General features: G+C 33.6%; 1 protein-coding gene and 1 long non-coding RNA gene across 2 annotated transcripts; both read right to left on the reverse strand.

Annotated features, from left to right (window-relative positions):
- Window positions 1-8781: 8781 nt before the first annotated feature.
- On the reverse strand, window positions 8782-9797 carry LOC140174991 (uncharacterized). The gene is made up of 2 exons (XR_011865159.1): window positions 9466-9797; window positions 8782-9003 (listed from the first exon to the last, which is right to left on the reverse strand). It is a non-coding gene; the product is annotated as an uncharacterized lncRNA (long non-coding RNA).
- A 7711-nt stretch (window positions 9798-17508) lies between these two features.
- On the reverse strand, window positions 17509-22118 carry LOC112711265 (protein SIEVE ELEMENT OCCLUSION B). Its single transcript, XM_025763867.3, has 7 exons — window positions 21866-22118; window positions 21435-21500; window positions 20480-20898; window positions 20288-20376; window positions 19699-19841; window positions 18944-19450; window positions 17509-18326 (listed from the first exon to the last, which is right to left on the reverse strand). The coding sequence occupies exons 1-7, from the start codon at window positions 22031-22033 to the stop codon at window positions 17724-17726; spliced, it is 1995 nt and encodes a 664-aa protein (XP_025619652.1). The 5' UTR covers window positions 22034-22118; the 3' UTR covers window positions 17509-17723.
- Window positions 22119-22360: the final 242 nt, after the last annotated feature.

Consider the following 22360-nt stretch of genomic DNA (forward strand, 5'->3'; position numbering starts at 1 on the left):
TCCTTCAAGAAGAAGACGCCACTAGAGGTGGATTCATTCCTTGTTCTTTATTTTCTTTCTGTTTTCTGTTTTTAAGTGTTATGTTTATCTATGTTTTTGTGTCTCTACTTCATGATCATTAGTGTGTAACCATGCCTTAAAGCTATGAATAAAATCCATTAGTCTTTCACCTCTCTTAAAAGAAAAATGTTTTAATTCAAAAGAACAAGAAGTACATAACTTTCGAAATTATTAGTGAATTTAATTTAATTATATTGATGTGGTGGCAATAATTTTTGTTTTCTGAATGAATGAATGAACAGTGCATATTTTTGATCTTGTTGTTTATGAGTGTTAAAATTGTTGGTTCTTGAAAGAATGATGAACAAAGAGAAATGTTATTGATGATCTGAAAAACATCATAAAATTGATTCTTGAAGCAAGAAAAAGCAGTGAAAAAAAAAGTGGCGAAAATTTTAGCAAAGATCCAAGGCTTTGAGCATTAATGGATAGGAGGGCCCAAGGAAATTAAAAATCCAGGCCTAAGCGGCTAAATCAAGCTGTCCCTAACCATGTGCTTGTGTCATGAAGGTCCAAGTGAAAAGCTTGAGACTGAATGGTTAAAGTCGTGATCTAAAGCTGAAGAGTGTGCTTAAGAGCTCTGGACACCACTAACTGGGGACTTTAGCAAAGCTGAGTCACAATCTGAAAAGGTTCACCCAGTTATGTGTCTGTGGCATTTGTGTATCCGGTGGTAATACTGGAAGACAAAGTGCTTAGGGCCACAGCCAAGACTCATAAGTAGCTGTGTTCAAGAATCAACATACCTAACTAGGAAAGTCAATAACACTATCTGAAATTCTAAGTTCCTAGAGAAGCCAATCACTCTGAACTACAAAGGAAAAAGTGAGATGCCAAAACTGTTCAGAAGCAAAAAGCTACAAGTCCCGCTCATGTAATTAAATTAATATTCATTGATATTTTGGACTTTATAGTATATTCTCTTCTTTTTATCCTATTTGATTTTCAGTTGCTTGGGGACAAGCAACAATTTAAGTTTGGTGTTGTGATGAGCGGATAATTTATACGCTTTTTGGCATTGTTTTTATATAGTTTTTAGTAAGTTTAAGCTACTTTTAGGGATGTTTTCATTAGTTTTTATGTTAAATTCACATTTCTGGACTTTACTATGAGTTTGTGTGTTTTTCTGTGATTTCAGGTAAATTCTGACTGAAATTGAGGGATTTGAGCAAAACTCTGAAGAAGGCTGACAAAAGGACTGCTGATGCTGTTGGAATCTGACCTCCCTGCACTCGGAATGGATTTTCTGGAGCTACAGAACTCCAATTGGCGCGCTCTCAACGGCGTTGGAAAGTAGACATCCAGGGCTTTCCAGCAATATATAATAGTCCATACTTTATTCGAAGAATGACGACGTAACTTGGCGTTAAACGCCAAGTACACGCTGCTGTCTGGAGTTAAACGCCAGAAAAACGTCATGATCCGGAGTTGAACGCCCAAAACACGTCATAACCTGAAGTTTGACGCCAGGAAATGCCTTAGCACGTGAATTCATCAAGCTCAGCCCAAGCATACACCAAGTGGGCCCCGGAAGTGAATTTATGCATCAATTACTTACTCATGTAAACCCTAGTAGCTAGTCTAGTATATATAGGACATTTATCTATTGTATTAGACATCTTTTGACCATCTTTTGACCATTTTTAGTCTTTTTCATTCGGTCACTTGATCATGGAGAGGGCTGGCCATTCGGCCATGCCTGAACCTTTTGCTTATGTGTTTTCAACGGTGGAGTTTCTGCACACCATAGATTGAGGGTGTGGAGCTCTGCTGTACCTCAAGTATTAATGAAATTCTATTATCTTTTGTTCAAATCTCTCTTATTCTTATTCCAAGATATTCATTCGTACCCAAGAACATGATGAATGTTATGAGTCAGATTACCCTCATTATCATTCTCACTTATGAACGCGCGTGATTGACAACCACTTCCGTTCTACATGCAACAAAGCTTGAATGCGTATCTCTTAGATTCCCCAACAGAATCTTCGTGGTATAAGCTAGATAGATGGCGGCATTTATGAGGATCCGGAAAGTCTCACCTTGTCTGTGGTATTCCGAGTAGGATTCCGGTAATGAATGACTGTGACGTGCTTCAAACTTTAACCTGCTAGGCGTTAGTGACAGACGCAAAAGAGGGATTCTATTCCAGTAGGAGCGGGAACCAACCGGTGATTAGCAGTACTGTGACAGAGTGCGTGCATTAGTTTTCACTGCGAGGATGGGATGTAGCCATCAGCCATGGGTGATGCCTCCAGACTGGTTAGCTGTGCGAGTGACAGCCGCACAGGATATTTCCCCGTGAGGAATGAAAGTAGCCACAGTTGATGGTGAACCCCTATACAAAGCTTGCCATGGAAAGGAGTAAGAAGGATTGAATAGAAGGAGTAGGAGAGCAGGCGTCCGAGAGCTCTACAGCATCTCCATCCGCTTATCTGAAATTCCTACCAATGAATCTGCATAAGTGTTCTATCCCTCTTTATTATATTCTATTTTATTATTTCTTCTTTAAAATTCGAAAACCCATAAACTATTTTAATCTGCCTGACTGAGATTTGCAAGGTGACCATAGCTTGCTTCATACCAACAATCTCTGTGGATTCGACCCTTACTCACGTAAGGTTTATTACTTGGACGACCCAGTACACTTGCTGGTTAGTTGAACGGAGTTGTGAAAATAAACAATGCCCTCAGAGTAAACATCCTACAAATAGAAAGAACAAGTGATCACAATTTCGTCCACCACTGTACCCACTCTGAAAACATTTCAGAGGGACATTTCCTTAGCATACCTCTATACCTCTCCCAGGCATTATAAAGGGATTCATTATCCTCTTGTTTAAAGCCTTGGATATCCAGCCTTAGCTGTGTCATCCTCTTTGGAGGGTAAAAATGATTCAGGAATTTGTCTGACAACTGTTTCCATGTCTTTATGCTTGCTGTAGGTTGGTTATTTGACCACCTTTTAGCTTGATCTTTTACAGCAAATGGAAACAGTAATAGTCTGTAGACATCCTGATCCACCTCTTTATCATGTACTGTGTCAGCAATTTGTAAGAACTGTGCCAGAAACTCAGTAGGTTCTTCCTGTGGAAGACCGGAATACTGGCAATTTTGCTGCACTATGATAATGAGTTGAGGATTTAGCTCAAAGCTACTTGCTTTGATGGGAGGTGTACAGATGCTACTCCCATATGCAGCTGTAATGGGGTTAGCATATGACCCCAGAGTCCTTTTGGACTGATCAATCCCACTTAGATCCATAATGGATTGCAAATAGATATATAATTTTTTTTGAATTAAACGAAAAAAATAAAATAAAACAAAAGAAAATTAAAGTAAAAATTCGAAAATCAAAAAGAAAATAAGATCAAAGCAAATTGAGAACTGAATCAATTAGTTAATCAAAAAGATTTTGAAAACAGCAATTAAAAAGATATGATTGAAAAATTTTTATGAAAAAGATTTGATTTTTGAAAAGAGGAAAGAGAAAAACAACAAAAAGACACCAAACTTATAATTTTTAGAAAATCAAACACTAATTTTCGAAAACTTTTAAGGGAAAAACACAAAGAGGACACCAAACTTAGAATTTTTATGAATCAAAAAGGGACTAAGAACATGCAAATTCGAAAATTAAAAGAAAAACAAAAGCATGCAATTGACACCAAACTTAAAATATGAACTAGACTTAACTAAAAGACTCTAAACCAACAAAAATAAAACAGTCCTAATATAAGCAACAAGATAAGCCGTCAGTTGTCCAAACTCGAACAATCCCCGGCAACGGCACCAAAAACTTGGTGCACGAAATTGCAATCACACTTTTGCAACTCCGCACAACTAACCAGCAAGTGCACTGGGTCGTCCAAGTAATACCTTGCGTGAGCAAGGGTCGATCCCACGGAGATTGTCGGCTTGAAGCAAGCTATGGTTATCTTGTAAATCTTAGTCAGGATATCAGGAATTATCAGGATTGATTGAGAAAAGCAAAAGAACATGAAATGGTTACTTGTTTTGCAGTAATGGGGAATAGGTTGAGGTTTTGGAGATGCTCTGTCTTCTGAATCTCTGCTTTCCTACTGTCTTCTTCTTCAAGCACGCAAGGCTCCTCCCATGGCAAGCTGTATGTAGGGTTTCACTGTTGTCAATGGCTACCTCCCATCCTCTCAGTGAAAATGTTCCTATGCTCTGTCACAGCATGGCTAATCATCTGTCGGTTCTCGATCAGGCCGGAATAGAATCCAGTGATTCTTTTGCGTCTGTCACTAACGCCCCGCCTTCAGGAGTTTGAAGCTCGTCACAGTCATTCAATCATTGAATCCTACTCAGAATACCACAGACAAGGTTTAGACCTTTCGGATTCTCTTGAATGCCGCCATCAGTTCTAGCTTATACCACGAAGATTCCGGTTAAAGAATCCAAGAGATAACTACTTAATCTAAGGTAGAACGGAGGTGGTTGTCAGGCACGCGTTCATAGCTGAGAATGATGATGATTGTCACGGATCATCACATTCATCCGGGTTAAGAACAAGTATTATCTTAGAATGGAAGCAAGCATGATTGAATGAGAAACAGTAGTAATTCCATTAATCCATCAAGACACAGCAGAGCTCCTCACCCCCAACCATAGGGTTTAGAGACTCATGCCGTGGAAGATACACAAAGAAAACGTGTAAAGTGTCATGAGGTCCAGATACAATGTCAAAAGATCCTATTAATAGTAAACTAGTAGCCTAGGGTATACAGAAATGAGTAAATGACATAAAAATCCACTTCAGTGTTATTAATAATAATAATTACTGAGATAATATGAAGGTTTTCTTCTCACTAGCGTCGTACGTATTAACACCGGCCCACAAACTGCTTCAACTTATCGATCAAGGGTTGTAGGTCTATCTATATCATTGCCAGGCATTTTAGGACCGAGAACAATCATGGAGAGAATATAGTTGGTTTGTTTCATGCAAATCTAGGGGGTAAGTATTACGGAATAAGAATCACTGGCCATATTGAGTACTTTGAATTGAGGTTCCCAAAAGGATTGAAGCCATCACTGGCAGAGGCTAAGCAAACACTGTGCGGATCGCCAGAAAAGTTAGTATATCTCCTATAAAATGCGTTCCAGGCCTCGCTATCCCTGGGATGCCTCAAAGAAATGTTAGAGTTAGTTCCTCTCATGTGCCACAACATGTCCATGGATGTCTTGCTGAACATGAATAATCGCTGCAACCGTGGAGTTAGAGGAAAGTAACGAAGAATCCTCGCCGCTTGAGGTTTCCCATTCTTCTTGACAACGACGTTGATCCTTACTAAAGAATTCTTCCTAGTCTTTTGCTTCCACCTGGATGTCCCACACTGTTTGCATCTAGACAGGTCTTGGTCAGAGCCCTGGTATAGCATGCAGTCATTTGGACATGTATCTATCTTCTTGTACTAAATACCGAGCTTCCTTATGATCCTCTTGGCATCGTTCAAGGTCTTCAGAATCTTTGCATGCTCAAAGGCATACCCCAATAGCTCTAGAATTAAACTGAAAGCCTTGTCACTCACTCCGCACATGCACTTTATATGGTACAACCTCACTAAGAAAGACAGCTTCGAGAACAATCTTGAGCATCCTGAATATAATTCCTGCTCGCCATCCTCAAGCAAGTCATGAAAGCCATAGGCCTCGTGGCTAGGTTCGTCAGATAAGTATGGCAACCCCTCGGCACCATCTCTGACATGTTCATTCATCGAGTCTTCATCATCACCCTGCAGTCCCAGGAAGTTGAATGCCTCATGGACCATGTCATGTATTGGATCTCCTAAGCTTCCAATGGGTTCTAATTCTTCTCTACCGTTGGAGCTCTCGTCTACAATCTTCTCACCGTGATGTAACCAAAATGTATAATTAGGGGAAAAGGGTTTCATCAGCAGATGATCGTACGCATCCTCTCTAGTTTGAAAAAATCGGAACCCACATAAAGGATATGGACAATGTATCATCCCATCAGATGATGCATTCACAAATGCGAAGTCAAGGAATCTATTCAGACCATTCCTATATTCTGTACTATCTTGTGGCTTTTTAATCTAACTCTTATTAATATCTAATTTAATGAAATAGTACAAACAAATGAATAAGCAGTAAATAAGGACATAAAACTAAAAAAATAAATAAATAAGGGACTGTGTTAGAAGAACCAATCACAATTTATCAGATATGGGAGAGTAATATACGAGTTAAATTTGACAATTTATTACAAGCTAAACCATGTAGGGAGTGACGGAATAACGCAAAACAGAAATAGAAATAAAGTTACTTGCATCTCGGATAACATGTAGCACATGAAAGGTATTGGGGAAGAGGCTTACTCATGGCAAAATTTTGTGCTTTCTAAAAAATTACTGGTAGAAAGAATTGCTGGTTCCAAGTCTAAAAAATGAAAAGATAAAGAAAAACTTCCTTAAAAAATGAAAAAGAAAATAGGAAGAAAAGTTAGAATTAAAAAAGAATTAAAACGAATAATATAACTAAACAATCATAATGTACAAATAACAGAATCTTCAAATTGTATTTTCAGCCCTTATTTGCGTGTTAACTAAAAAATAGGAAGAGAATAGAGTAATTAAATATCCACTGTTATGTTTATTTTAAAATAGTTTGAACGTATATAATGAAATTCTCTCTTTTTATTTCTCTATGGAATTATCTTAAAACAAAAAATGTTATTTTACCAGCTATATGAACAAAGTCCAACCATATGTGGAACAAGATAGAGAGATATAGATGTATATACAATAGCACATCAGAGACAAAGAACTAACACATGTGAATGCATATACAAATAAAACAGATTAATGCTATGTGAGCCATCTTTTAATATATTTCTCTTTTATATTTTTATCCATAATATTAATATGATTATGGATAGAACTAAATTCAAGAAAAATAAATAATAAAAGCAGAGAGAATACAATTCTGGCATAGAAATCACAAAATGCTATCAATTAATCACAAACTGGCGTATATCAGTTAGTCAAGCATGGCATTGAAATTCATGTAAAAGGAAAAACTAAGAATGAAAAACATGATAGTACTGAAACATGAAAATATTTCTTATGAATATACTTTTTTTTTGAAATTATTGATAGAAAAGACATATACAACCATGTGACTGTGTACAAGAAAATATGTAACTACAAATGAAAATAATGTAAGTGTGTACAAGAAAATATGCATATCAATCTTCCAAAGTCTCAGAACAAATTTCATAGTAGAAACAGAATAATGTAAAATTAAGTATCTCTCCAAAGTATACATTTTTAGACTCCATAAAGTCCCAAAATTATTCAAGCACTAGTATGTGTCTTCATGAACAAGCTAAGCTATACATTTTCCTTTATTTTTATCCTTTCAGATTTATGTGCAAGTGCCAAGTAGAGAAAGGTTTATTCACCTTTGCTTTATTGTAATTGCATTTAACATAACACTTACCCTGATTCGTTATTGCCTCCAATTCTATATATAATAAAGTTATATATCATGGAAGATTTGAGCCGTTAGTTCTTATGTTAATAGTTAAAAATAGACACAAGATTGAAATATGATCATAACCCAATTTTTAACAAGTTGTCAACACATAAATGGATTAGATTGAAGAACTTCTTTCAAAACTCAAGAATTCAATACAACAAAGAGATAACATTATTACATACAAGCCCATCCTATTATTTATTTTCTATTGGCACAAAAGTCAGCCTCCAGCATCAAATTGTACTAGGAGCTAATGACCAATAATGAATAATAATTAAACCTTAGATATGTTCTAACAGAGATACAGCAGGTCTAGTTTATCTTTCACTGCCACAAAACATGAAATAGGCAATGGATTATGCATATTATTGATTGTATGTTTCTTATCGAAATATTATTAGTACTTTGATCTTGCAAGGCTTGTTGCTGGAATAAATCTTATTGCTAACATAGCAATACGTAATGTGGAATAATTTATGGATTTGAATAATAAGAAATCACAATAATAACTAGAACAATGCTATAATTTCTCTGATTTATTTAATGGTGTGATTTTCTGTTTTGTTATTGCCCTCTAAAATCTGAATTGTTTTAGGAATGTGTAAAATATTACAATTATAATATACGAACTATAAAAATTTTGAGGGAGCTAGAAGAGTGTATTCAGATGAAGGGAAGATTACTCACATTATATGGAATATGGGTATGTGTTGCAAATTACGTGTGACAAATTTCTAGTTTTCACTATTCAATTAATCTTAATGTATTCTAAAATTGGTTGATGAAAGAAAGAATAAAATATGTTAAGGAACTGCCTTTTATTATCTATGATTGAGGGAACTTCTTACAATGAAACAAGAATTGTTTGGTAGAGAAAAAAATAATTTGCTTGCTCATTTTACATTTGATTTCGAGAAACCATTTCACCATACAAGTGGACTTGTTTTTACTTAGATATATATGCTACATGAAACTAGCTAGCATGTCGATCGTGGAGAAAGCAAAATTAGAAGAAAATTAAAAATTCATGATTGTATCATTCTCAATTTCTTTTTATAATTTTCCTTTTCCTAACCAAGAGGATGATCAATTCTACATCTCATATAGGCAAAAGATAAAAAGAACAACAATAATAAATCAAAATCATCATACTCATAACAAATAACAAAGTTGAAAGAAAATTAACCTTGATCAGAGTGTGCTCTATAAGATTCTCTACTGAACGCAATTTTACGCAAAAACAAAGACAAACTTTGCCAATTTCTTTGCACAGTACTTAGCAACTGACATCGACGACCGGATTGTATGCTGCATTGCCAAAATTTCAAGAATCACAGTCTTGACACCAAACGATGTCGCTTCCTGCACCAGAACCTTCTTCGTTGAAGAGCCTCTACACATTTTCAGTTTCAAATCAATCTGCATTAAAACAGCACGAATTCAGTTTTTCCAAACTCTCTCTAGAATGTAATTATATAGTGGCTACAAATTTCTAAGCTCAGAAGCAGAACATAGATGTTAATAGCATACAAAGAGCATAATGGAATCAGCATAAACACCTTAGCATTTCTTTGTTTTAATCTATACACGCACTTAAGTCCCTCTTATTTAATGATTCCAATTCCAAAAATAGGAAGCACGATCCATGACAAATTTGACCATTCCTCTAATAATGATAATGACCCTTTTTTTATTTATTTACTATAACTATCGATTTCAATACAAAGCACCCATTAACTAAAAAAAAAGTGGAACCTTCAAATTCCTAACTCTAAACAGCAGCAATTAACCCTAATTAATAAAAGATATAGACAAATTCTGAATCAAAATTCTGAACCAAGAATGAAAACAAGAAGGAAATATCAATGTGGAAGAACAAACCAGTGACAGAAGAGAAGTCACGGTAACTCAGATTGTCACACGGTGGAGGAGGGTGTAATGGTGTCACACACGATCAAGAAGATGGGAAACTTCGACACCGGTGAGAGAAACATGAATGGCAGCTGCGCGACTTGACAACCCATAGAGGCGCAGGGTGGAGCAGAAGTTAGGGATTTCGCAGGCCGTGGATGAGGGGGTATGGGTTTCAGAAACTGTGGATGAGAGGCAAAAGCTAGACGCCGGAGAGAGGAGGATGGATCGGCAGTAATGGCGCATGGTAGAGCAGCGACGAGAATGTTTCGTGCGCTACCAACCTCCTTTCGCGGGTTTTTTGCAATTTTGGGGGGAATCAATTAATGGTTATAACATAAAAAGGGGAATTGAAAAATTGACTTATGATAAAATCCTCACCTAGCGGCATTTCTTGGTGCAGCCACTACTGATGTTGGGGATCCTTCTTCTTCCGCAGACTTGTTTTGCGGAGGCAAAGTGAAAGGCTGAAAATTTTTTGTTGCCACCCTCCGTATGTCTTGTAGTGCCACTTTACTAAAATAGGCTTTTTATTTGCCAGTAAATTTGTCAGCTCCCATGTGTCATTCTTCTTAATGACATGAATCTTCTCATCCATTGCTTTCTTCTAATTGTTGTCTCTAGAGGCTTCTTCAAAGTTCAACGGTTCACAATATGAAAATAAAGCAAAATTTATGATTTCTTCATCGGACGGATCATTGTCATTGCCAACTTCATAATCTGTTAATCTAGCAAGTAGTCTCCGCTATCTTTGAGGTCTTCTAGATGATTTTGGTTGTTCAGTTGTGTTTGACTGTCTTTCTTCTTCTTCATCACACGTATTTGGAATTACAATAGACTGCTTTTCTGTCTTTGTTTTCTAGTGCCACATGTCTTTTTCGTCAAATGTCACATCTCTACTGATGGTCACCTTCTTTGTTTCTGGATTGTATAACTTGTATGCTTTTGAGTCTGTGCTATAACCAATAAAGATACACTTCTAGCCTTTTTAACTTCTTCCTTAATTGATCTGGAACATGTGCATAAGCAATACACCTAAAGACTCTGAAATGATGAATGGAAGGCCACTTTCCACTCCAAGCTTTTTCTAAAGTTTTATCACGAACACTTAATTTATTGATCTCAGGATCACTCACTCACATAAATAACACCATCATATTTTTACATCTCAAACTCACTAATACTCATATGAAAGAATGAAACAGTAAAAAAATCATGCTTAATTTATTTCAATGGAACACACTTTCATAATCATGGTACATATGCCTTTTATATAGGCAAAGATTAATGCTAATAATTCATGACTTTACTAACTTCTCAATACACGTACTTATCCAACTTTATTTTAAACTTTGACTATTTAAATAAATAATTTTTACATCTTCTTTATTTAATTTTATTAGTTGATATCTTGTAATTTCTAGTATAACTATGAATATCCAAAATTCTTCAAGCTTTTAATATGTTAGTTTCTAATAAAATCTAGCAAATTATTGATGATTGTAGTATACTTGTATTTAATTAAAACTTTACTTAATTAATTTTTTTACCATTTTAACTTCAATATTCTTCATAAAGATTCTAGTCCTGATGTAAGTTGATTTATAATTAATAATAAATTAATAAAAAATGATAGAATCACGATTTATATGAAAAATTAATTATATTTTTTAGGGATAAGTATTGTTTTGGTCTCTCACGTTGAGGGTCAGAATCGAACCCGTTTCTGGTGTATATTTTGATTTAAAATCATCCTTAAAGTCGTATTTGAATTTAAAATCGTCATTTCTAATAAAATTTTTAATTTATTCCTAAACTACCCCTATAATAAAAAAAATTATAAAATTAAAAAAAAAGGAAAACGCGCTGGGGGGGAGAAAATGGTATACGAAGGGGGAGGAGAGGGAAATGGGAAAGGGGGACGGGGAAGGGGAAGGGGGGAGGGGGGACGGCGCCGGCGGCAAAGAGAGGGAGGAGGGGAAGTGGAAGAAGCCGGAAAAGAAGAGGAAGAAAATGAAGGGGACGCGGGTTCGGGGTGGGGGGAGGGGGACGGCGGCGGCAAAGGGGGAAGGGGGAAAGGACGCGCGGTGGGGGTGGGGGAAGGGGAGAGGGGGAGGAGGACGGCAAGCCACTGCCGTTGGAGATCGCGAGCCTTGCCGCCTCTGCGTCGCCGCCTCCGCCTTGCTTCTGCCGCCTCACGCCTCGCCGCCTCCACCTCATGCCTTGCTTCTGCTTTCTTATTTTCTGTTTCTGTTTGGTGTTGTTTCTATTTCTGTTTGGTGTTGTTTCTTGCTTTCTATTTCTGTTTGGTGTTCTTGGTGTTGGTAGTGGTGGTTGGTGGTGGTTGTGGTTGTGGTTGTGGTAGTGGTGGTGGTGGTGGCAGTGTTGTTGGTGTTGGTGTTGGTGTTGGTGTTGGTGGTGGTTGTGGTGGTGGTGTTGGTGTTGGTGGTGGTGGTGGTGGAGGAGGTAATTGTGCTGGTGGTGGTGAGGGTATTTTTGTCAAAAAAATTAGAAGGACAATTTTAATACGAAAAAAACGTTAAGTATAATTCTAAATCAGAAATTACGTTGGGAACGGTTTCGATTCCGACCCTCAACGTGAGGAATCAAAACAATACTTATCCCTATTTTTTATTATTATTATTAATATATAGAGTTAATTATGAGAAAAAATAATAGATATTCTTTTAATTTTTCTAAAATTTATTTATTTTAAACAATTAAAAAAATTTATTTAAAGGCAAGACATATAGATCCATTCTTCCTACATACGTCATAACATTAGACTCTTCGCACTATATTCTTTATTGTTCTTAAATATATTTTAAAAAACTTTTTGTTTAAAATAAATCAATTCAAAAATTTAAAAAATATTTATTAATTTTTTTATAATTAACTCTATTAATAAATAATCATTAAAAATGTTATCGTATTAAAAACAACAAGAACATTAAAATAAACTAACGTAATTGTTAGTGTACTAGAGGAAATGAAATGCTTTATCAGTTTAGTATTAAGAATTATAATAGATTAAATATTATTTTTGTGTTATTTAAGCAACAAAAAATATATATAAATAAAAAATATAATTAATTTTTCATCTCATTATTAATAATCAGACCTACTTTTCAAATACCAAACTATCCTAGCACAATAAGGCGCAGTTTGGATAACCAACTTAATTAAGTTCCTTTTGATAAAATAACTTAAACAATAAATGATTCTGTTAAAAGTAACTTATAAATAAGTTATTTTGTGTTTGGATTTTTAATTCTAAAAGTGCTTATTTTATAGAAATATGATGAAGAGTAGAAGTATTATGAGAGAAGTCATTTTTTTTTAACTTCTCTATAAGCTCCTAAATAACTTCTTAGAAAGTTACAATTTGATTTTGAAAATTGCACCAAACATTAATACTACTACTTTTCATAAGTCAAAAATTAAAAAAAATTACTTTTAAAGTTTTTCAAACGGCCCTAAATCGAGGTTCCGTCTTTATTTTTATTAATCACTTTTTTCTACTAAATCTTGATATTTATATGCATATATTACTTTAATTTAGCCTCTTCTCATGCTAAATCTATTGGACTTATCATAGGTTGAGTTTAGGAAATAATAATATCATTTTTGGTAATGACATACAAACATTATTTAATTAGGTTTAAAAGTTGAAAATTTGTTTGATGAGTATTTTTTTTTAAAGTTGGGTGAGTATTTAATGATTGAAAATCTAGAAAGTGAATCAAGTCAAATTTAGCTTGAGTAGAAGTTGGGTTTATTTTATATAGAATTGGATTGAATCCTAAAAAAATTGGTATTTATAATTTTTGTGAAAGATAGTGAAAATTCTTCTATAATTATGGAAGAAATCGGATGTACGTTACATATTACATAGTGGCTGAATCAGAATACATGACTGGGTAATTTTTTTTCTCTACTATTTTTTTGTTTCACTTCGTTGAGAGACAAAATAAAAATGTCTCCTGCATCGTATATTTTTCAGAAGTCACAACTATCTGAAAGTAACTAATTATTCTATTTCTGAAGGTTTCGTGAAGAGACAAAATAAAATTATTTTTTAAATTTTGTCTTAACAAACACATCAGTAACTAAGTTTGAATTCTAGTTAAAAACAAAAAGCAAAAAAACATAAATTTAATCCTATTTTTCTAAGTCATTCACAAACCTATATATATGTATAGTTAAAAAATTAATAAAAAAATAATTTACAAAAGAAAATGAGAATAATAATAAAAGGCCGAAGACTATTGCTATCTTGTAATGATAATAATATACTGAATGACGTTTTGTTTTCTATTTGAAAAAAAAAAGAGAGAAGTGATCTTTTTTAATTGCTACGTTTCACAATACTGAAAAAGAGAGCTCACTATTTTAGATATGTCAGCGATATGTGTGTTATGTGTTGATATGGAATATGGGGGTGCTATACATAGATGTAGGATAACTTTTGCTGAAACCTAGTGGAAGAAATTGGACCATTCGAATTCTGTGCAAAAAAAATTGGATAACCAAATTGAATGGTCCGAGTTATAAGAGAGGAAAATTTGAATTTTAGGAGTGACTAATCGGACCGTCTGATTAGTTTTTTCCCCTCTAAAATCAAATCGGACCGTCCGAATTTGATTAGTAAATATTCTTTTTGAATACGTTAAAGGTAATCGCTGGGTCCGAGTTGATTATAATATATTTTTTTAACATTATATAACTATGGGTAGCTCGTATTGGACTGATTAGAGCAGTTCAATTCATCGTCTTCTTCCCTCAGCACCTCCATCTATCTTTCTCTGTTCTTTCGAACGAAGGAAAATAATTTGAGTGTGAAGTTTATTCATGTGAGTGAGAAAAATGGATGATAGAGTCTTACTCAAAGTATATTATTTTGGTCAGATTTTGTTACAAACAGTTGAAGGAGTGAAATTTATTTGTGAAAATCCGTTAGATATTGTTATTCCATTCACAATCTCATTCGAGGAATTAAAAGGTGTGATTTGTGAGAAGATAGAATCTGGGTTGTCTAGGAGAATATCATGTATTTTATACAAGTATCCCATACCTGTATTTGGTGGATTCGTTCAATTTCAGACGAAATATGTAACTGATGAAGTGAGCATGCAAGAGATGTTTTCAATGTACATTGAAAGTCGCACTCAGATATCGTTCATTGAGGTGTATGTTGAATTCGAACAGTCTGAAGCCGGCCAAAATATTGAACAGGAAGATTACAACAGTGACAATGAAGAAGAGTTTGAAAGCAATTACGGAAAGATTACATTGAAGTTCATTATTAACAGGTGTGCCAGGCATGCAGATCATCCCCAACTGTACTGTTCGATACTGCCAAAATCACAAAGAAAAGGCAGGAACTTCCAATGCACAGATGCCCCACACTTGTCACCAAGCAAGACTTTACCAAATAATAAAATAATGTAGCACTTCACGTACCTCTGCATGCTGGTTTCGTCAACCAACTATAATCGTTCTTTTAGATCTCGAAGCCATGTCAGTTTTATGCAACTTGCTCTACAGTCTGACTTTCTCGGTGCAACCCCAAATTGCTGCAAACACTCCACCTCTAAGGTTTTAAAACTACTCATAGTCATCCCTGTAACTGGAAGACCGTCTGTTGGAAGACCAAGAATAACAGCAACATCTTCCAGTGTCACAGCACATTCACCAACAGAAAAGTGAAAGGTATGTGTGTTTGGATACCACCTTTCGACTAGAGCATTTACTAGTGCTTTCTGACATTGAACTACTCCAATTTGAAAAACATGCAAAGAAACCGATAAATCGTAAATACTTTTCAACTCTATCATTGTATCGATTCAGAGGGAGTGGGTGATCACATGTCAAATACCGTAAACTCTAGAAAAACATATTAGATTATTAATCAAATCATTAACAATTATTAATTTACTACTAAAAGATAATAATTATCTAACTAGGACAACTAATTTATTAAACTCATGCTAAACTTTTTTGTTAATTAACTAATTTAGTAATTACCATGTATGACTAATCTAACCTATCAATTAATTAATTAACTATCATTATTAAAGAATTTTCACAATTAACTAAATAAGACATAATAATTGAAATCACAAAATTATGATATATAATTTTACTAAATCCAATTCAAACAAATGATTTTACTTAATCCAATTTACTAAAGCCCCGAGTAATTAACTTAACTGCTTAATTTAATTAATAACCCTATAAATTATTTTGAATGCTTTTTAAAATATAAAAAATTATAATATTATTATTATACATATTTTACTCATTCTATTCTCAACTGAACATTAAATTATATAATTATTTATTTAATCACTAATAACAAACTACCTTACTATTAAGAATAACTAATAAATAAATACAATTCTTGTTTAACTAATAAAATTTCACTTCATTAAACCCTCAACTACACTAACATATTTATGTCAATTAAAAATATAACAACAATAAAAAATTATTACAAAAAATTCTACCTAATTTACTCAAAATTCTCCAAACCATTTCCAAAAATTACACAACTTAAACGTAAGAATTAATTTTAATTTCTAAAATTATTACAAAAAAATTCTAAACATATATTTTTACTAATCTATCACATTACATTAATTTAAATATTATCATTAATTAAAAAATCCACTAATCAACTACATCTATATATATATATATATATACTTTCAACAATAAATTCCTAACTTCTAACGATAATCACAATTTCTTGACCTATATGTTCCTAAATTCATTTTCTAACAATAATAATAATAATTTTATAACATATAATATTTATTTCATTTAAATATATATTCCTAAATTTCTAACAATAACAATAATAAATTTGAAATATAAAAAAAAATTTAAAAACTAAACTTACATAATCAGATGACTAAAATAATGTATAATATGAAGTTCGGGACGATCAACATCTTTATATTTTTGTTTCTTTGGCATTTTGAATTTTTCCTTCAAGTTTGCATGAAAAATAAGGGATTCTGGAGGCTGAAGAAGAAAAAGCGAGGAAAGGGATTGCTGGTGGGGTTCACTATAAAAATAACTCGGAAGTAGTGAGTTGAGGTTCGAGAAAGCATATTGGTATAAGGGGGCACCGCTCTGGAGGGCAATGAACATGCGACACGTGGCTGAGACCGCAGAAATCGGACCATTCGAATTCTTACCACCAAATTCCTCTGTCCGATTTTAGTACCCCTAACACTACATGCAGGTAAAGCTTCCATGTTTTCCATAATGTGGTATCACACCAAACTCCTCTCCATATAAAATAAAAAAAAAAGTAAAAAAAGAGATCCAATCCTAAGTACCCTAATGGATTAGACAACTCCCAATTTTAGGTACACAACATATCCACACACTTTTCACATTTTTTTTTTTACAAATGCACTCTCTAGAGTTTGAACTCTAGACTTTAGTGATGAGGAGGGGGTGTTGGTCGGTGGATTGGACAACCCCCAATCCTAGATACCCTAATGGATTGGACAACCCTCAATCCTAGGTACACAACACACCCACACACTCCTCACATATTTATCACATTTTTTCCTCAATTGCATCCTCTAGGATTTAAACCCTAGACCTTGAGGTGGGGAGAGGGGAGAAATGCCACTAGAGCCAAGGCTCATTGGCGGCAAGAAGTGATCTTTAATCGTCATGGATTAAGCTTTCTTTTTTTACTTATGGTAATATAGCTCATGGGCCATGGGAGAGGCCATGCGTTTTTAAAGGGGGCTACTCTTTTATTATTTTTTTATAAAGAATTTTTTTTGAGAGGCCACTGCCTCCTCTCCATAATATGAAGTTTCGTCCCTTGACCAAAAAAAAAAAAAGTTTCGTCCCTGTTTGTACCATATAATTTGCCAATAATAAAATAATTACTTTATCTTTTAAGAAAAAGTTAAAGAGATTTTAGTTAATAAATGTAAATTAAATTCATTTAACAATCTATTTATCTAAAAAATAAGAAAATAATTTAATTATAAAATAATTAAATAATATTATTAAATTAAAAAACTGACAAAAGCTGAATTTTAAACTATAGGTAGCATTTTTTAACATAATATTTGTCAAAGATAAATTTGCTGGTATTTGACATAAACACGCATACTTTAATTTCTTAATTATATAGTAACAATTAACTAGGAAAAAGCATTAATTAAAGCAAGCTTGGAAAAGCAAATTGAAATTCAGTAACCGCAGTAGTTGGGATCATCATCTCGGTGGCAGCACTTGTAATTAACGGAAGTAACCTCCATGACACGGCCGCAAGTAGGATTTGGGCAGGTAATTGTTGCAATGACACTTGAGCTATTGATCACGGAGCAAGGTTGTTGACGTTCAGATATCTCGTTTTCCTTATTATGATAGTATTCCGTCAATGGAATGTCAAACCCCTCTTTTATGGGAACTTTATCCTTCCAATTCTGGAATTGAGAAAGGGTTTGATACATGGGGTCGCCATGAGCAAAGAGCTTGATGTTTCTGCCTTTGGTGAGAATGACCCATCCCTGTGGATCTCTCTTGAGGCACAGCAAGTTTCTTGCAATCTCTTGGATTTCGCAGTTGAGGGGATCCTTGTGCTGCTTGTTTTTCTGGCTCTTCCTTTCTACGCTCACCCAGAAGCTGTAAACATCGTTGCTGCTACTTCTTTTTCCTAGATTATGGTAATCTATTTCCACATCTGCTGCTTCTATGTCCTTATTCTTCTTCAGTTTATTCACTCCACTTGTGAATTTTTGGACCCAGTTGTCGCTGCCTCCATATATGAACATGTATTTTTCCCGTTTCGGCTGAATCACACGATAAAATTAAATATATTATATATGCATTTTGAGAAACAACCAAAATAAGCAATTAATCAACCGACAAAAATTTGCACCTTCAAAATATGAAGATTGGGGAGTTAACATTCTTAGTGAAAGGAAAATAAAAAAGTGACATACATGTGTTTCTCTAAAAGATTATACTTCTAAAATTTGATATAATTTTGTATTTAACATGTTAATATTAAAAAAAAAAACAAAGAAACCAACTAATAGGTTATATTCTCATTTTTTATACAAAGGATGAAGAGGAAAATAAAATTATTTATTAAAAAATTATTAGAATAATATTAGTTACTTAATTTTCTTAAATTAAAAATAAATTTTTATTATTGTTTGGTATATTTATCCTATGCCTTAATTAATAAGTGTGAATGGAGTGAATATCAGAAAAATAAAAGTTTAATTTTAATGTACTATATAAAATAATTTATATAATTAATAAATTATTCTGACTTTTTAAGGGATTTTTTTTACAAATAATATAAAAAATAATTATTATTACTAGTATGACATTACATGATGAAGGTAAAATAATTGTAAACGCAAAATTAGTACCAAAATGAACTTTTATAATTAATTACCTCTATTGTAGGATTGACTTTCTTAATGGCATCCCAAAGCCAAGTCCATTTTTTATCAAGAGCAGTTCCATCTTCTTTCCTGAAAGGAAAAGCATCGATCCCCCATTGAAAGATCAAGTCCAATGCGTTTTCATTTATCCTCCTCCCATGAGGACCCAAAACTGGAATAATAGGTCTGTCATGGATATCAAATCCGCAAGGACGAACAAAATCATCTTCTATTATCCTTCTGCCTGGCAACTCACCCAAGTACTCCACTGAATACCATTTGATGTTATAATTCCTCTTCAGATTCTTGAACCGTTCCTTACTCCCTTCTTCCCACTTATGCACTATTGGGATCCACACAATCTTAAACTCATCTCTATGGTAACCCCCCTTCTCTTTCTTGTCGTTGTTTGCCAGCAACCCATCGTAGATAGAATTTACGAGCCGAATCTCATCCTCAATTCTGTCCAAGGTCGAAATGAAGAGTAACACGTATTTCCCCTTGAAGATCTCCACACCCTGTTATGATATTTGATGGATTTTCAATAAGAGAAAGTTAAGAGCTAGCAGATATTTAGTTTTTAAAACGTGTTATATTTAGATTTTGTTTGAACTTATGTACAAAACAATTAGTGCTGACTAATTAACAGCCTAAACTGATAAAATATGCTAGTTATATGTAGTACTATTGTTTCAATAATTAATATCATTCGATTAACTCTCCAATAAGAATGCAAATCAAAGAGAGAAAGTTAAAGTAAAGTGACCTTTTTAACTTGATCGAGGCCTTCATGAATTTGGGGTTGCGGACCAGTCTTAGGGTCCATGATCAAAGCCCTCAAAACTTCTACAATATCTTTAGGATTTTCAATTACTTTTCTTCTACGAACCTGGGAATCACCTAGGTGCTCTATAACAAATCAAAGAAACGCATTTCTATTAGTTGAAGGAAGGAGCTACCTAGAGTAGGAAAAATTAATTAACCAATTCAATTGTATTATATAAAAAATTCTTAGTTGTTTTCCTAATAAACAAAATAATTTACTCTCTCCAATAAATTTATGAAAAGACTTTATAAAAATATCTGACAGTGACTTGTTATTTAATTAATAAATTAGCAAAAGAATTATACTTTGACAAAAAAAAATATATAAAAATTGTTACTGTTAGTAATTATATATCGGTAGATTCTAGTATGGTTAAATTATTTTAATTACTATAACTATACAAGTATTGTTAAAATTAAAGTAATATTTTTTATTATTAAATAATATTTATTTTTTAAAATATCATGGCTCTCATACGCTACCTACCGAAACATACATTTCCATACTAAACTGACGCATATATATTTACCTTTCTGCTTCATGCATGTTTCCAGATACCCTGCCAAACTGTCATCAGCCATAGTAAGCTTCTCCTTAAACTCTGACAAAGAATAGCTCCTAAAAAATAGAAAAAAGAATACTTTAAAAGTATTACACCATAGAATAATTCCAATGAAAGTATATTCAATCTATATGGATGCAGATGAACGTGTTAACTTACGGTGATGATGAGAGGAGGTTTGCTGTGGAAGCAACAATGGAAGCAATGGTCCAATAGACAAGGAGAGGGATGGATTTGAAGGCGTCATTGAGGGCAGGAACATCTTCTTCTTCAAAGTCTTGGGCGGACAAGTCAGCCCACTGGTTGATGTGAAAGAGCACTGCTTGGCCTATGTGTCTCACCAACTCCGTCACCTGCTTCGCAGACTCCTTCCGAATTTGGATTTGGTTCAGCTGTCTCAGTGAGGTTCCCGCAACGTCCGATGCTGCCCTGTCCAGGTACACAAAGTTGCCGTATTCCAAACAGAATGCCGCTAGGGTTATCATCACCTTTGCGTCCCAGGAATAGCGCCTCAACTGCTGCAGAATCCACATTGTTGTTTGGTGCGCGCATCGCTTTGAACTCCGTGTCGCTATCATCTATATTCATGGATCATGAAAACAATAATAACTATCACAAAAACTTATTTCAAAAGGAAATTTTGTGGTTTATAGTCATCAATTAGTCACTATTAATGTTTTTAATGGTATAAGATTAATTGCATCTAATAACATAGGATTACTCATTTTGTTTTATCCGCTAAATGATAGCCAAATTTTAATAACAATGTTAACCTCAAAATTTTCTTTTTTAAAAATTTCAAAAATTTAAATAGGTAAAAAAACTATATAAATAATTATATTTTTAATATATTTTTTATAATTTTTTTATTTTTAATTCTTGTAAAATTTGCATAAGCCTTTTTTGTTATTCATTATGTGCTGAATTTTGTCAACAATGAGTCAATAATTGAACATAGATTTTTTTTATTATAAAAATCTTGATATTATATTATAAAAATATTTATTTTAAAAATTTAAATTGATAAAAAAACATCTAAATAGTTATATCTCTAATCAAATAATAATTATCCACACAATAAAGACGTTAGATTGAGAGCAACTATATATAATACCTGGCAAGAAACCAGCTTCAGTGTGAGGAATTCAGGCTTTGAAAGAGGTGGCGGTAGTGGATGACTCTGTAGGGCAAGTAATTAAAAGAACAAGTATTAATTTTTGGCATGGCATATTTAGAAAAGGTAGTATAGGTAAATTATTGTATTAATTTTTGGCATGGCATATTTAGAATTAAATTATTCTTAACTAGTTAATGTTAAATAACTATAATTAATATTATTAATTTTATATTTTTTAAAAATAAAATTTAAATAATTATTAATTAATAACAATTAATTAATATAAAGATTATGTTAGGTAACCAATTTAAAAATACTTGTTAGCTTGTTGTTGATTAGGCTCTTGTTATTTCTAATGCCGTCATTTGCGCACTGCAGCCTATGTAACATTAGTTAGCTAGAACGAATAGTGTAAATTATTTAATTACCTGATTACTATTAGGTAGAAGTATGTTGGAGACAAGTTCATAGAGGATTTTGGTATCGCATTCCACATCACTGATGACATGTGTGAGGTAAACTTGGTCAAGGATGTTATCATCATTGAATTCAAAACCGTCGTCCGTTTTCTTCGTGGTAGCAATAGTGCTTGCCATTGTCACGATTGATATTTACTCTCCTTTCTTTTCTTTGTATGTGTGAAGTTAATTAGGAAATGATTATTATATTGTGCCTTATTGCTATTCAAGCTATTTATAGGCTTTCACTCCCTCAGAAATCAGACTATAAAACTTGCATATAGAAGTAATCTGTAGAAATAAAAAATAAAGAGGAAAAGAAGAGACTAACACACATCATTATTATTTAGAAGAGAATAATACATAAAGTTAACTAGCTACGGCATAGCTAGCTGGTGGTCCATTTCATGGTGTGGTGTGAAACACATGCTGCCCAGCATATACCCTTATTATGAGTTCCTAACT

This window comes from Arachis hypogaea, chromosome 9 (assembly GCF_003086295.3).
Source record: "Arachis hypogaea cultivar Tifrunner chromosome 9, arahy.Tifrunner.gnm2.J5K5, whole genome shotgun sequence".
NCBI classification, from domain to species: domain Eukaryota; kingdom Viridiplantae; phylum Streptophyta; class Magnoliopsida; order Fabales; family Fabaceae; genus Arachis; species Arachis hypogaea.

Bases quoted from the DNA above. Each gene is read 5' to 3' on its own strand.
- LOC112711265 (XM_025763867.3), bottom strand. From the start codon at position 22,033: ATGGCAAGCACTATTGCTACCACGAAGAAAACGGACGACGGTTTTGAA. The intron at 21,501-21,865 runs GTAATTAAATAA...CTTGCCCTACAG, and splicing joins TTCTACCTAATAGTAATCAG to AGTCATCCACTACCGCCACC. The intron at 20,377-20,479 runs GTAAGTTAACAC...TCTATTTTTTAG, and splicing joins AACCTCCTCTCATCATCACC to GAGCTATTCTTTGTCAGAGT.